This window comes from Oryza brachyantha, chromosome 3 (assembly GCF_000231095.2).
Source record: "Oryza brachyantha chromosome 3, ObraRS2, whole genome shotgun sequence".
Taxonomy (NCBI): Eukaryota; Viridiplantae; Streptophyta; class Magnoliopsida; order Poales; family Poaceae; genus Oryza; species Oryza brachyantha.
Genome location: NC_023165.2, coordinates 27,545,850 through 27,560,188, shown reverse-complemented (window position 1 = coordinate 27,560,188; position 14,339 = coordinate 27,545,850). Strand labels below are relative to the sequence as shown.

The following is a 14,339-nucleotide window of genomic DNA, read 5'->3' as shown; positions in this document are numbered from 1 at the left end:
TGCGACTGTCTCCGCCCGAACTACCATCCCCTTCCCATCCCCGTCGTGCCCCCAAACCATACGTGCTGCCACCGCGAAGAATTACAGCGTCGCGCTTCCCCCAACCCCCACCGTGGCCGAGCCCAGCCAGAACGAGGCGGTGGTGGTGGTGTCGGCGCAGCCGCACTCACGCGGCACGCCAAGATCGTCGTCGTACCTGCCGCCACTCACGCGGGCGGCGAGTCGTCGTGCCGGCCATCCACGCCACGCGGAAGCGGGCGCGATAGTTCCATTGCGTTCAAACCAAACCAACCTAACCAGCAACAGCACGCCGGCCGGATAGCCCAACCCGGCCCCGACCTAACGCCATGACCCCGGCGTCTCGTCTCCTCGTCGTCGGTGCCGTCTCGCTCGCGCAGCGCACAGCGCGGTCTCTCCTAAATCCGCCGCCGTGTCGTGTACTCGTGCCCTCTCCCAGTGCCAAGCTCGCGGTCGCGGCTCGCCCACACGCGAAAGGCAAAGAAAACGCACGGAAACACACGCAAAACGAGCCGTTGCGCGCTGCCCGCCTCTCGCTCCCGCTCCCGTAATCCGGTGAGCCCCCACCCCAGCAACGGTCCGGTCTTTCTTTAAACACCCAAGCCTCCACTGGACTCCACCCCACCCCACCCTCGCTTCGCTTGTCGCTTCCGCCTCTCCCCTCCTCTGCGCCGGCCGCCGCGAAATGCCGCCGAAGCGCGCGTGCCGCCTCGCGCTGCTCGCCGCCGGCGGCGCGTACCTCCTCTTCCTGCTCCTCTTCGAGCTCCCCTCCGTCACGATCTCCCCCGCCGGTGGTACCGCGTCGTCGTCGGCGGCGGCCACCACCCACCGCCCGCGCCGCCGCGAGCTCGAGGCGGCCGCGGCGTCGGGGCACGGGTACGCCTCCTCGCCTTTCCGCCCGCTCAAGAGCGCCTTCCCTACCCCGCCCCGCCGTTCGCCGCTCGCTATCTCCTCTGTTCGCTTCCGCCGAAGCAACTCCTCCTCGTCGTCGTCCATCGACGCTTCCGCCTCGTCCGCCTTCGCCGCCGCGCGCCCCCACCTACACCACCTCCTCTCCCCTTCCCCTTCCCCGTCGTCCTCCCCCTCTCCCTCTCCGTCCGCGTCCACCTCATGCCCCTCGACGATATCGGTGCCTACACAGAGGTTTACCAGCAGAGGCGGTGGAGTGATGGTAGAGTTGCCGTGTGGGATGGGGGTGGGATCGCACGTCAAGGTGGTGGCCCGGCTGCGGCCCGCGCGGCCGGAGCGTGAGCCGAGGATCGCGGAGAGGAGGGAAGGGGAGACGGCGGTGATGGTGTCGCAGTTCATGGTCGAGCTGCTCGGGACCAAGGCGGTGCAGGGGGAGGAGCCGCCGCGGATACTGCACTTCAACCCCAGAATCCGTGGCGATTTCAGCGGCCGCCCCGTGATCGAGCTCAACACCTGCTACCGGATGCAGTGGGCGCAGCCGCAGCGGTGCGAGGGCTGGGCGTCGCGGCCAGACGAGGAGACGGGTAATTTGCATTCCTTAGCTAAATTCACTTCTAAAATGCATAATTGAAAGTTGCACTGTTAAATTATCTTGAGATTTATGTGAATTTTCACATTTTGATGCATGGTTTTCGGCCATTCAGTTGACGGGCAAGTGAAGTGTGAGAAATGGATTCGGGATGGTGACAGCGAGGCAGAGGAATCGAATGCGAAATGGTGGTTAAACCGTTTGGTTGGTAGGGGAAATAAGATGCCTGCCGATAGGCCATACCCGTTTGAGGAGGGCAGGCTGTTTGCTTTAACTGTAACAGCTGGTTTGGATGGCTACCATCTCAATGTTGATGGAAGACATGTTGCATCGTTCCCTTACCGCACTGTAAGTGTGCTATTGTACTCTTATAGATTGCTCATCAGTCTTCTATGTCGAAGATGGATTTTCATCACCTAAATAGTCATCAAAATATTTGAAAAAAATGGCTAGATAGATTAATATATCACCACATAAACATGTAAGTTAAAATTCGAAGTCTGTAACTTAAATTTATTACTAGGTACATATTGAAAGTTAAATTTATTATTTTTAAAGTCGAATTAGAACTTGCATAGTGGAGTGATATATCTCATATTAATGTATTTTGTCTTTTTTTCAAATTTTTATAACTATTTAGATGATATACAAAACAACCGAGCGATGAAAATACTTTTTCTTATGTCTCGTCATGAAATTTGATTGTGGTTAATTGTTGGTGTAACAGGGTTACAGTCTTGAGGATGCAACAGGCTTGTCTTTGAAAGGAGACCTTGATATTGAATCGATTTTTGCGGGCCATTTACCCACTTCGCATCCTAGTTTTGCTCCACACAGATACCTGGAAATGTCTGAACAGTGGAAGGCATCACCGTTGCCAACTGAACCTGTTGAGCTTTTCATTGGCATCCTTTCTGCAGCCAATCATTTCGCTGAGCGTATGGCTGTTCGGAAGTCATGGATGATTGACACAAGAAAATCATCTAATGTCGTTGCCCGGTTCTTTGTAGCTCTGGTAGGCACTTAGACACTTAGTTCATGATTGACTTTTTCTCAAATATGTTATTTCCATGATGCAATAACCATAGAGCACCTTCACAGAATGCGAAAAAAGAGGTCAATGAAGAGCTGAAAAAGGAGGCAGAATTCTTTAATGACATTGTTGTAGTGCCTTTCATGGATAGCTATGACCTTGTTGTTTTGAAGACCATAGCCATTACTGAGTATGGGGTAAGCATTTGGACTTCAGTGGACAAATACATCTTAAATTGTTACACCATTCTTCAATTTCATTGACTTTGATCCTAATGTTAACCTTGTAGGTGCGAGTTGTTCCTGCAAAATACATAATGAAGTGTGATGACGATACATACCTTAGAATTGATTCAGTGCTGGATCAAGTGAAGAAAGTACAGAGGGATGGAAGCATGTATGTTGGTAATATAAACTACTACCACAGACCACTACGATCTGGAAAGTGGTCTGTCTCATATGAGGTAAGAATCGTGAGATGCCATTTTCTTTGTAACTAAAGGAGTTACACTATGTACCATGCTAATCCTTGATTAAAAAAATCGAAAGGTCTTTGTTTTGTAATTTTCTGCATCAGTGGAACGGAACCTAGTTGTTCAGCATAATGCTGCTTTATAGAGCCAGCCCATATTCGTTCATTTTCCTTTTCAACTTTATATCAATATGCTTTAGTGCGTTCAAGTTGATCCTCTTTTAAACATACCATCGTTTATTATGTAAACATGGTATTGACATTTGTCATCATATTTACTGTAAATTCTCATAGTGGACTTGCGATCCTCTCCATATATATGTGGTTTTACTCAACAGGAGTTTGATGTCGTTTCCTGCTTCTTTCAGGATTGGCAAGAGGAAGTATACCCACCTTACGCTAATGGGCCAGGCTATGTAATTTCGTCGGACATTGCTCGGTACATTGTATCTGAGTTTGATAATCAGACGCTAAGAGTATGTTACCCTATCCCTGGTCACCCAACATACAAACGCAGAGTTATGTTTACATAGAAACCTGATAAATGGACGTACCATCTATGTGATGCAGCTGTTCAAGATGGAGGACGTGAGTATGGGAATGTGGGTTGAGAAGTTCAACAACACCCGTCAGCCAGTGGAGTATTCGCATGATGTCAAGTTCTTCCAGTCCGGTTGTTTTGATGGCTACTACACCGCACACTATCAGTCCCCACAGCAGATGATTTGCTTGTGGAGAAAATTGCAATCCGGGAGCGCTCAATGTTGCAACATGAGGTAGTAAAATTGACCCCAACACAATGCTCTATATGCGGAGGGGATACGGTAATTATGGACGCTGACAAGAACAGCTGTGTGTTTGGAGGATCAGCATTCTGTATACCTTGTGGCTTGTGCAATTCGTTCATTCTTTTGGTCAGTGGCCTATTCAGCTACTGATGCTAACCACATGTTCCTTGCAGTATTTGTTAATGTACATGTGTCAATTATTCTTGACATAGGAAGTTGAGATCTTGATGATGTCCATGTATTAGTTGTGTACCGGCAGTTAATATATGTATATAATATATCCTGACTCGTCATTTTGTTGGTCCTCAGAACCTGTGGCGAGGCACGAAAAATTCTGCATTGGTGGAAGCTGATTCGTTCTTCGTATCTTTACTGCCATGCTATAATAAAATCATCCGAAGTATGTATTATTTTGTCCTTACTGTTAATGGCTGAGCAGATAAATGATTTATGATAACTATTTGAGAACAAAAATAAATGAAATAACCATTATAAAAAGTTAAAGAAAAATGATAAACAGTATTAAGAATCCACCTATAAAAGTTTTCTTATAAAAATAATGCATCATTTAAAAGTTAAAAAATGTGCATTTACCTATCAATCTATTAGAGTAGGTAAAACAGGGTAACATGAATGGACTATTTTTTTAAGATAATGGATAATCTTACTTTTGATTTCAAATGAAACTACAATCATTTATTACAACCTAAATTTAATCCATAGCAACAAAAAAATAACCAAGTCTCTAGACGCAAGTAATGATAATAAGACACTAGACTCTAAACAAAAATAAACTAGAGAATAACAAATCAGGAAGAAATCATGTTGCTAAATCTCCAGCCGAAATTCTCAATAATTTGCATGACCGTAGATTTAAGACTCTGGCATGTATCGTAGATCAAATTCTTAGTCTCGTTAAACTTTTATAGATTCGTCCAAAACTGAAACAATAATACATGAATAGACTGTAAGTGCCGTCGTCTCAATTTACGGTGAGTTAGGGAATAAAAGAAAACAAAGGTTACATATCTATAGTCAACACAACATACGCTTTTAAAAGCTATGTAGGAGAATGGGTGGATCAGAATATTAATGTTTTAACGTATATCCATATCAATAGCTAACCGTTAGTGTACATTAAATTTGTTATAGACTATATATGTGATGATTGCTTAACTTTTTCATGTTTACAGAGAAAAAAATTATAAAATTTTTTATATAAATATTTTTAGCGATCTAAAAGCAAACGCTAAAATAAATTACAGTGATAATACCCTAAGAATCAAAAATCAAAAACAAAGTTAAAATTATAATTTTAAATTTTAGATTATAAGCATAAAAAAGGAAAAATATGGGTGGTAATAATTTTTAAAGCTATCTACTCTGTTGGCCTTGCAAACCTGGCCTAAACAGACTACGAGTGCCGCGTGTCGACTTGGCTGTTCGCATGTGATTGAGCTATCAAACGGAGGCTCAAACACTGGTGTCTGCCTACACCGTCGCCGTTAGCCTCTGTACATTGTTTGCGCACCCGTCGTTGGAAGAAACGGCGGGGAAACGGGAGAGAATCCGATACCCTGCACCTGCACCTGCACGCCACCAACACCGGCTCGCGTTGCACGCAGGGGCAGCTGTGAGAAAATTCTGAGAATCGGCGCACCGACAAGGCAGGGCCCCAGTGTCCCACCGACGTATCTAGTATTTTTATTATAATAATTTAACTTATAGTTTTTTATTAAAACATACTACATGTATAATATAATATAATATAATATAATATTGATCAAATGCGCATATTGAATATATTAATAAATTATATTTTTTCCCTCTTAACACATATATATTCGCTTCGTTTCATACTATAAAATTTTTAGGTTTAACTAGATTTATTCATATATCCATGCATGAAATTTTATATACGCATCTAAATTTATTAACACACGTATAAATCTAGCAATAAAAAGATTTTATATATGTAATCTAAGATTTATTTTGAGTGGTTTCAGGTACATCGGGATAACCCTTCAATTTATCAATATAAGAGCATTGACTAAAATGCTGTTCATTGAATTAAATATAAGCGTCATATACAATAAAAGATGAAGAAAGATAAGAAAAAAGGTATTTCGTGATATATGATTTCTAAGTCACTTTTAAAACCATATAAGAGAGGAATATCATTTTTAAATTAATTAATAATATTTGTATCGAAAAAATAGTACTTTCTCCGTTTTATAATGTAAGATATTTAATTTTTTGCTTTTAATATTTGACTATTTATTTTATTTAAAAAATTATAGAAACATCGTTTATTTTGCTTCTGACTTGCTTTATTATCAAAATAATTTTAAACACGACTTATCATTATTTATATTTATACTAAATTTTTAAATGATACGAATGTTCAAACGCCAAAAAAAATCAGTATTATATCAAGTATTTAACCTTTCCTTATGATATGGAGAAATAAAAACCACTCGCGTTGTAAAGTCCCTCGTGACGGAGAGACCGGGCGAGGTCAAAACCGTGGACGCCCATTCCTTCCCACTCTCTCCCTCTCCTGTGGGCGCCGCCGCTGCGACGATGGAGTCGCCGCTCCTGCTCCCCTCTTCCTCTCGCCGCCATAGCACTGGAGGCGTTACAATTTGTATTTTTTAAGCGAGAAACCGACGCCATGAACCTCCCTGACCCGCCTCCCCTCGCTCCCATTCCATGGCGCCTCTCCTCCTCTTCCTCCTCGGGCTCGCCCCGGCCCTCGCGCGACCCGACAGCCGCGGGTTCTACGACCCGGCGCGCGTCACCCAGCTGTCATGGCGCCCCAGGTCAGTCATGCTCTTCTCTGTTCTCACTCTTTCCCTTTCGTTGGATGGCTTGGCGATTTTGCATCTCACGCACAGCCTCCTCCTCCTCCTCCTCCTCCTCTTTGCAGGGCGTTCCTGTACAGCGGCTTCCTCTCGCACGCCGAGTGCGACCACCTCGTCAATCTGGTGAGCTGCCGCTTCTTGGCGACGCGATGCGATATTGCGAATGCGAGGTTGCTGTTGTTGTTATTGTGATCTTGATGCTTTTGTTGTTGGGCTGGGTTGTGGTGCTAGGCGAAGGGGAGGCTGGAGAAGTCGATGGTGGCGGACAACGACTCGGGGAAGAGCATCATGAGCCAGGTGCGAACCAGCTCCGGCACCTTCTTGGCGAAGCACGAGGTAACCAACCAAAAACTCTTGGGTTGTTCGTGTCTTTCTAGGCTTGTGGCCGTGTTGATTCGTGGTGTTGCCATTTCTATCGACGCAGTTAATCATAAGTGGTGATATGTTCATACATTGTGAGAATCGACAGCAAAAAAGTTGTCTTTTTTTGTGGCAAGTATACTGGATTAGCTGCTTGTGTTTGATCACGAGAAATTGCACCAGATCTGGCTTTGTAGTGCTACTGCAAAAGAGATTGATTTAGTATTTGGTTTCAATTTCTATCACCATTGTTTCTTGAGACCTTGTTGCTTGACTTTGATACTCTGCTCTCAAGAGTCAAGACGGCTAATCTGCTCCTTTGTTATTTTGACCCATTCAAGGACGACATTGTTGCTGGAATTGAAAAGCGTGTAGCTGCTTGGACATTTCTTCCAGAAGGTAATAATTCGCGGGACTTTGTTTGTCCTATGGAGCTAGATTGCCGTTCTCTAAATGACTGAACCTGTGTTTATCAGAAAACGCGGAGTCAATTCAGATTCTGCACTATGAACTTGGTCAGAAGTATGATGCCCACTTCGATTATTTTCATGACAAGAACAACCTTAAGCGGGGCGGTCATCGTGTAGCAACTGTGCTTATGTACTTGACTGATGTCAAAAAGGGTGGAGAGACTGTATTTCCAAATGCTGAGGTATGCGATTAACTTTGGCAATTACTTTGCATTTTCTGCGATATCGAATTCAGAGTTTTTGTTCATTGCTTGCAGGGAAGACATTTGCAACTCAAGGATGAAACGTGGTCTGATTGTGCAAGATCTGGCCTAGCAGGTACTCTCCACCCTCTATACATAAGTACATTTCTGAAGGAAATGGATAACATGACTTGCCTTTCTCCACATTGCTCATGTACATTTGTCACTTTGCCATAAACCTTAAACCAAGGTGTGCTCTTAATTATCTTACAGTGAAACCCAAAAAAGGCGATGCACTGCTGTTCTTCAGTCTCCATGTTAACGCGACAACGGATCCAGCGAGTCTCCATGGAAGCTGTCCGGTGATCGAAGGTGAGAAATGGTCTGCAACAAAATGGATCCATGTCAGGTCATTCGATCATCCTCCAGATGTAAGCCCGGATGTGCCATGTTCCGACGAAAACGAGTCCTGCCCTAGATGGGCAGCTGTTGGAGAGTGTCTTAGAAACCCAACATACATGGTTGGCAACAAGGATTCGCTCGGGTTCTGCCGCAAGAGCTGCGGTGTTTGTGATGCTTAAACTGCACCCGGCCACCAATGTAAACTGAAAGTGTCATCTGGGGTAAAAATGTTAAGCTGTTAGCTCGTATTTTGGCCTCCACTCTGTGTAACACAGCTACACTACTTGAGATGTAGATAAGAAATGAAGCAGGCTTACTCCTTTGTTTTCCAGTGTAGTTTAACCTTAGACCATCTTGATTAAAGTGATGATATTTTTTTTCAGGATTAAAGAGCTACTGCTGATTTGCTTTGTTTCCTTGTATCTATCTTTCTGTACATGTTGTAGGGCTTTTTGGAATTCATTTTTGACAGAAATTAATTCAATCTTAAAATTTTGACCGAATTATGTCCTAAATGTCGAACATTTTGCATCGGAAGGAGTATTGTATTAGATGTATCAACTTATGGTAAAACAATTCCCTGCAAAAAAATTTTTAACACTAAAAAAACTTGTGCTGAAAAATACTGATTGCGTCGTGTTGTACAGCCCAAGGATAAGCGATATCCCATCATCCACCCATTGAGGTCGGGCCACAAAGAGAATACAGCCCATGGCCACATAAATGTAGGTCCATTAAGGAGTTGAATACAGCCTGTTAAGACAAAGATATCAGCCTATCAAAGAAAGTAAGTTGACCACTAAGGTTGTGATGGGCTGATGGCCCATTAAAGTGAAGATGGTCCCTTACTATTTTGCATTCGGACCATTATCTTCGTTGAAAAAGCAATGTGGTGACAGTGAATGGTGAATCTGTTATCTAACTTAATAGGGACGATAGCAGATTTGCCACTGATTTGAAACGTTATTGTAAAACTAGAAAATTACAAAAATATCACTATAACTATCATTCAGGTGGTATCCTTGTAATTTAGAAAAAACCAGTGATAAATTTACAAATGTCCCAACTTAATAATAGTATGGAATCTACAGTTAACCACTCTATATTAACTCTATTTTATATGGAAAAAAATTATGCGGTGATTAAGAGGTGAATATACAGGAAATAAGGGTAATTGAATGTTAATAATAATTTTCTTTAATAAAATCTCGTTGCATTGCACGGATAATACGCCAGTACAACACAAGTGTACAACCAGTTTCCATACTAAATATACTAGTATCCTAGTTAGATGCTTCATACGCATTGCTTGTCAGATTACTACATCTAATATAGCCCTACCAATTAATCCTACATATGAGTGGGCTCCCAGGCATAACAAGCGGCCAAAAGAGATCAGTGTTGAAATTGTGGAGCAACCTTGTTCCAAGGACTGAAAACTGAAACTGAAGGTGAGTGTAATGTTTAGCTAAGATAAGCTTTAGAAAATAAACGTTGAACATAATCTGAAAGTCATGAATTTATCATCACAAACAAGGATGGGAAGAACCCCAGATGGAGTTTGGAAAGGTTATTTTACTCTTTTCTTAGCTAAAGTGGCCAACAGAAAACAAATATTCGGTTTCCTCTCTATAATGTGTGTGCGAACTATATTTTGCAGTATAATAAATCATCTTTCCTTTAGTGTATTAAAGTAAGAAGACCAACTAGCAAACAAAAAAGACGAGAAAATGAGTACTGAACTATACCATGTTTAATTTACCAGAACCAGGACAAGTATCCACCCAACCTATCAAAGAATAACCAAAAACTACTTAACCAAGTGGAAAATATGGGGTATGGGATGAGTGATGCGTCAGCTTCAGTCCAGAGTTCTGCATTCATCGGTTTGATTCACAAAGAGCTACAAGCTGAAAATAAAACATTTCAAGCCTCCAAACATCAGTTCTTCAGGATACCGACAGACGCCAGCAATAGGCTCAACCTGACGGTTTGCAAATTTCTACACAGGGTGCACTTATTTAGAAGATTACTTTGTAATGAGTCGTGACGGCAATTTGACTCTAGCACGACCTGAAAATTCAGATGCAGAAAAGTTATAATCCTTTTACAGCTCAATATTTTACTACCAAACAATGGTACCAAAAAGAGAGATTGCCCCTGCATAAAAAAGAATAACATACATTGAGATCCTTAAGCTAGCACCACATCCTACGTCCACGGTCCACCCAGCAATCATGTATTAACATCCCTGAGCTTCTCATGCATACTACATATGTGCCCTTGATGTCCCTGAATCCAGGCTAACAGTGGCGGGAATGCAATGTTGAGGTAATACCGGGTAGCACATCAAACAGGAAGTCGTCGTTTCTACCAACACCCCAAAATTTCATGCCAGTTGCTCTCTTCTGTTGCTTTATCAGTCTGCATTTTTACTTGGTTGAGCAAGCTAATTAGGTAAACCTGGATTAACTCCAAGCATAGTGAGAGTGGAGGAGCATCATGTAGTTGTATCTGCCCAACCTGACTATTTTCATCAGTTTCCATATCTTGCATGTTTAATGCCACATTCCTGTGCAGGCAGAGATCCAAACAACTAAATGGAGCAAAAAATATTGAGAAATATATCCTTACAAACAACTGTTAGAAAAATAAAAAACTAAAAAAGAGAAATAATAAGTCGAAACACACTCATGTCCAGTTTAGCCATTTAAACAACTGTTTGTCATGATTAAAAGGACAACCAATGACCAGTGGTGGGAATGAGGGTTCAGTCCCATGGTTATAAGGTAGAATCTCTCAACCTTTTGTGTTAAAAAAACACTTACTTGGAAGCTCGTATCAAAGGTTCCGACTTTTCAACTAATACAGCAGCTAAAGAAGTCAGATAAAAACTATGCTTACATAACTATTGCATATGAACTAACACAGCAGCTAAAGAAGTCAGATAAAAATTATGCTTACATACCTTTTCCTTTTATCTTTGCAAAAGATTTTTGGAGATAATATTCATCAAAAGGCCCATGCATAGAGGCTTCACCAATAATCTCCACACGAGCATCGATATTGTTTGAAGTGATGAAACCTATTATTGTCCCTCACAATTATCTCCCTATCAACAATACCAGATATGAACTTGAAAGCTCGATGACAATCCACGCATATTCTCAGATTCTTCATGATTCTTATAGGTACACCAGGTGGTATGCAAATAAGTCCAAATGCAAGGGCAAGCTTCTCACTGTGTTGGAACACCTCTGATTCTTTCTCTTCTTCCTCAAGATCATAAAGGGAATATTGTGTGTCTGGCATGTATCCAGCAGCTTGCATTTGTTTCCTGAGCTTGCTTAGTAATGCATGGATCTCATCATACATCTCATGCTTGGTGTCCTTTGCTCGGAAAACATGAACAACATTTTTCCAGGTGACCCAGCTGCAACCCGGGTCCTTCTTTATTCCAACATTCTTCATCTCCTTCCTTATATATGTTGCTTCTGCCCACCTGGATAAATTTGAAAGATACATTAAGTGATAAAAATAATGGGCAAGTACAATTAACTGTAAGGCCAAGTTTCAGGAAACCAGCATTAGTCTATTCAAGGTTTGAACAAGAACTTGTTAGATTACTGATTCATAGTTTGGTAGTTGATTGGAAGTGCATACGGATTATGGCATACAGATGCTCATCTAATCTGCATTATAATCTGGCAGATATGCTGTCGAATGTCCCTTATTATTCTGAAATATAGTGCTTCAGCTTAGCCTTTAGTTTACCATTGGTCATGGAAAACGGAGAACTTTTACCACCATTAAAGCTTAGGGGATAGTCCACATTCAGAAGAAGCCAAAAGAAATGAAAGGTACTTTGGTATGCCTAGAGCTATGAATAATCTAATGCCATGAAGAATTACACCATTTACTAAGGAATCACATTCAGCATAGAGAACTGTTGGGAGTTTGTGTGGGTGTGTGTGTGTGTGTGCGCGAACGTGTGTTTGGGCTTGAGCTATATTTGGACAGCGAACATAAACTTCAAAGTGGATAAGATAGTATTACCTGCCAGCAGAAGCAAACATGTTTGAGAGCAGCACATGATTGCCGGGGTCTTGAGGATCAAGTTCAAACAACTTTTCAGCTGCGATCCTTCCCAGTTCTGTCTTCCCATGCATTTTGCATGCCCCAAGTAGGGCTCCCCAGACAGAAATGGAAGGTCTTATAGGCATCCCACAAATGACCTCATAAGCCCGTTCTTCCATTCCTGCACGACCAAGCAAGTCTACCACGCAAGCATAATGCTCAATACGTGGCTCTATCCCAAACTTCTCCTTCATTGTCTCAAACAATTCATAACCTTCCTTTGTTAAACCACCTCTGCTGCATGCAGTGATCACATTGACAAGAGTGATGTAATTAGGTGCTGTCTCTCCACTCCTAATCATATCATCAAATACTGAAAGTGCATTCTGAGCATCACCAATGTGAGCATAACCTCCAACCATTGCATTCCAAGTAACAAGATTCCTCTGTGGTATCTCAAAAAAGATCTGTTCAGCATCCTCCACACATCCACACTTCCCATACATGTCAACTAATGCGCTTGCAACAAAAATGTTTGCATCAATGCAAGAACGGACGGCGACAGCATGTAGAGTACGTCCAAGGTCAAGGCCTAGCAGGCCAGCACATGTGGTGAGCACACAGGAAATCATGAATTCCGTTGGCTCTTCCCCAGCACACCTCGCACGCTGGTATACTGCGAAAGCCTCCTCTTCTGCCCCATTCTGAGCATATGCAGCAATCATCGAACACCAGGACACACTGTTCCTAACTCCCATTCCATCAAAAACTAACCTTGCCTTCCCTGCACATCGGCACTTCCCATAGAAATCAACCATTGAATTCAACACGGAGACATCCATTTCAAACCCGCACTTCACAGCAAAGCCATGGAACTGCTCCCCGAGCGACAAGAACATCGCCCCAGCACACGCGTTGAAGAATGCACAGACCGAGACCACATTTGGAAGCCCACCAGCTTCCCAGAGTCCAAAATAGGCCTCGATTGTCTCCAGGGGCCTCCCATCGAGCACAGCATTCGTCATCACCGCATTCCACGCAACCACGTTCCTGTTCGGCATTTCACCAAACAGGTGGCGAGCCAGCATGAGGCGGCCGGTCTTGAAGTACATGTCCAGCGCGGCGCACGACACGAAGGGGTCGCCGGGGAGGTACCCAAACTTGATGGCGAGGGAGTGTATCTGGGGCCCGATGGTCGACCGTGGAGGCGCGGAAGCGGCGGCCTTGAAGGCGGACGGGAAGGTGAAGTCGTTGGGACGCAGGCCGAGGCGGAGCATGCCGGCAAAAGCGGAGAGCGCCGGGAGCGGGCGGGCGTGCTGCGCCGCGCCGGATATGAAGGCCGTGAATGAAACCACGGTTGGGTGTGGGTCGGAGGCGAGAGCCGCCGACGCCGCGGCGGGGAGGTCGAGCTTGGAGTAGAGGTTGACGAGGTGCGCGCAGATGAAGGGCGGGGGTGCCGGGGAGACCAGCCTCAGCGCTCGCGCGTGCGCGGCGCGGCCGAGGCGCGGCGAGCGTGACGCGATGGCCGACTCGAACGCCGCCGCCAGCACCTGCGTGTCGGTTGGCGCCACCGCGGCGGCGGCGGCGGCCGCTCGGCGCATTTGGGTTTTTGCAAATTTTGGCGCGTATTGGGACCAAACATCGCCGGAGAACCTCCGCCTCTACGACTCCATCGGGAAGCTCACCCGTCCCTGGCAAATACCCCCACCCGCTAGTTCAGTTTCGGGGGAGGCATTCGCCGGCGAGAGCGGCGGAGGAGGAAGCGGCGGCGGCGGCGAGGTGGGGGAGCGCGCGCCGCCAACTGCTCTGCTCATGGGCCCTTTCATTTCGGCCCATTTATTATGGGCCGCACCTTCGCCGCAGACCCGTTCTGGCCCATTTTTTACGGGCCGCACCTTCCGTCGCGATCCCGTTTAGGCCCATTTATGACGCGCCGCAACTTTGATCTCGACCGTCTAAGTTGAATCGAACGGTTGGAAGAGCTCGAGGGGCCAATGACATGTGGGGCCCACTCTACGTGGGAGCCACTTCACGACGTGGTGGGCAGCAGAAACGACGGCTCCGCCGCCGCCGCCCGTTCGCCGGAGCACCACCGCGGCGGGGCTCCCACCATCCTCCCTTCCATCGGATCCATCCAGTGGATCTCTAGCAGCCAGCCGTCTATGGATGGTTCTGG

The 14,339-nt window shown here is 44.7% G+C and overlaps 3 protein-coding genes across 7 annotated transcripts; 2 read left to right on the top strand and 1 right to left on the bottom strand.

Annotated features, from left to right (window-relative positions):
- Positions 1-703: 703 nt before the first annotated feature.
- On the top strand, positions 704-4,221 carry LOC102701161 (hydroxyproline O-galactosyltransferase GALT6-like). Its single transcript, XM_006651861.3, has 7 exons — positions 704-1,511; positions 1,632-1,864; positions 2,244-2,531; positions 2,618-2,746; positions 2,839-3,012; positions 3,389-3,496; positions 3,591-4,221. Exons 1-7 carry the CDS (start codon positions 704-706, stop codon positions 3,798-3,800), a joined length of 1,950 nt encoding a protein of 649 aa, XP_006651924.2. The 3' UTR covers positions 3,801-4,221.
- Positions 4,222-6,335: 2,114 nt separating this feature from the next.
- Positions 6,336-8,488, top strand: LOC102717693 (probable prolyl 4-hydroxylase 6). Its single transcript, XM_006650687.3, has 7 exons — positions 6,336-6,630; positions 6,738-6,795; positions 6,904-7,008; positions 7,374-7,431; positions 7,509-7,684; positions 7,760-7,820; positions 7,958-8,488. Exons 1-7 carry the CDS (start codon positions 6,521-6,523, stop codon positions 8,263-8,265), a joined length of 876 nt encoding a protein of 291 aa, XP_006650750.3. The 5' UTR covers positions 6,336-6,520; the 3' UTR covers positions 8,266-8,488.
- Positions 8,489-9,689: 1,201 nt separating this feature from the next.
- On the bottom strand, positions 9,690-13,932 carry LOC102700887 (pentatricopeptide repeat-containing protein At4g14850). Of its 5 annotated transcripts, none has more exons than XM_040522837.1 (5): positions 12,143-13,932; positions 11,055-11,588; positions 10,610-10,682; positions 10,270-10,510; positions 9,690-10,159 (listed from the first exon to the last, which is right to left on the bottom strand). In XM_040522837.1, the coding sequence occupies exons 1-2, from the start codon at positions 13,762-13,764 to the stop codon at positions 11,123-11,125; spliced, it is 2,088 nt and encodes a 695-aa protein (XP_040378771.1). In that variant the 5' UTR covers positions 13,765-13,932; the 3' UTR covers positions 9,690-10,159; positions 10,270-10,510; positions 10,610-10,682; positions 11,055-11,122. The 5 variants fall into 5 exon arrangements, with proteins under 5 accessions (XP_040378771.1, XP_040378770.1, XP_040378769.1 ...); XM_040522836.1 differs by having other exon boundaries at positions 10,610-10,658; XM_040522835.1 differs by having other exon boundaries at positions 10,270-10,682.
- Positions 13,933-14,339: the final 407 nt, after the last annotated feature.

Coding starts and splice junctions, on each gene's coding strand:
- LOC102701161 (XM_006651861.3), top strand. CDS start 704: ATGCCGCCGAAGCGCGCGTGCCGCCTCGCGCTGCTCGCCGCCGGCGGC. Junction 2,532..2,617: donor CCCGGTTCTTTGTAGCTCTG/GTAGGCACTTAG, acceptor GCACCTTCACAG/AATGCGAAAAAAGAGGTCAA. Junction 2,747..2,838: donor TAGCCATTACTGAGTATGGG/GTAAGCATTTGG, acceptor TTAACCTTGTAG/GTGCGAGTTGTTCCTGCAAA.
- LOC102717693 (XM_006650687.3), top strand. CDS start 6,521: ATGGCGCCTCTCCTCCTCTTCCTCCTCGGGCTCGCCCCGGCCCTCGCG. Junction 7,009..7,373: donor CCTTCTTGGCGAAGCACGAG/GTAACCAACCAA, acceptor GACCCATTCAAG/GACGACATTGTTGCTGGAAT. Junction 7,821..7,957: donor TGCAAGATCTGGCCTAGCAG/GTACTCTCCACC, acceptor ATTATCTTACAG/TGAAACCCAAAAAAGGCGAT.
- LOC102700887 (XM_040522835.1), bottom strand. CDS start 13,764: ATGCGCCGAGCGGCCGCCGCCGCCGCCGCGGTGGCGCCAACCGACACG. Junction 11,589..12,142: donor ATGTTTGCTTCTGCTGGCAG/GTAATACTATCT, acceptor AAATTTATCCAG/GTGGGCAGAAGCAACATATA.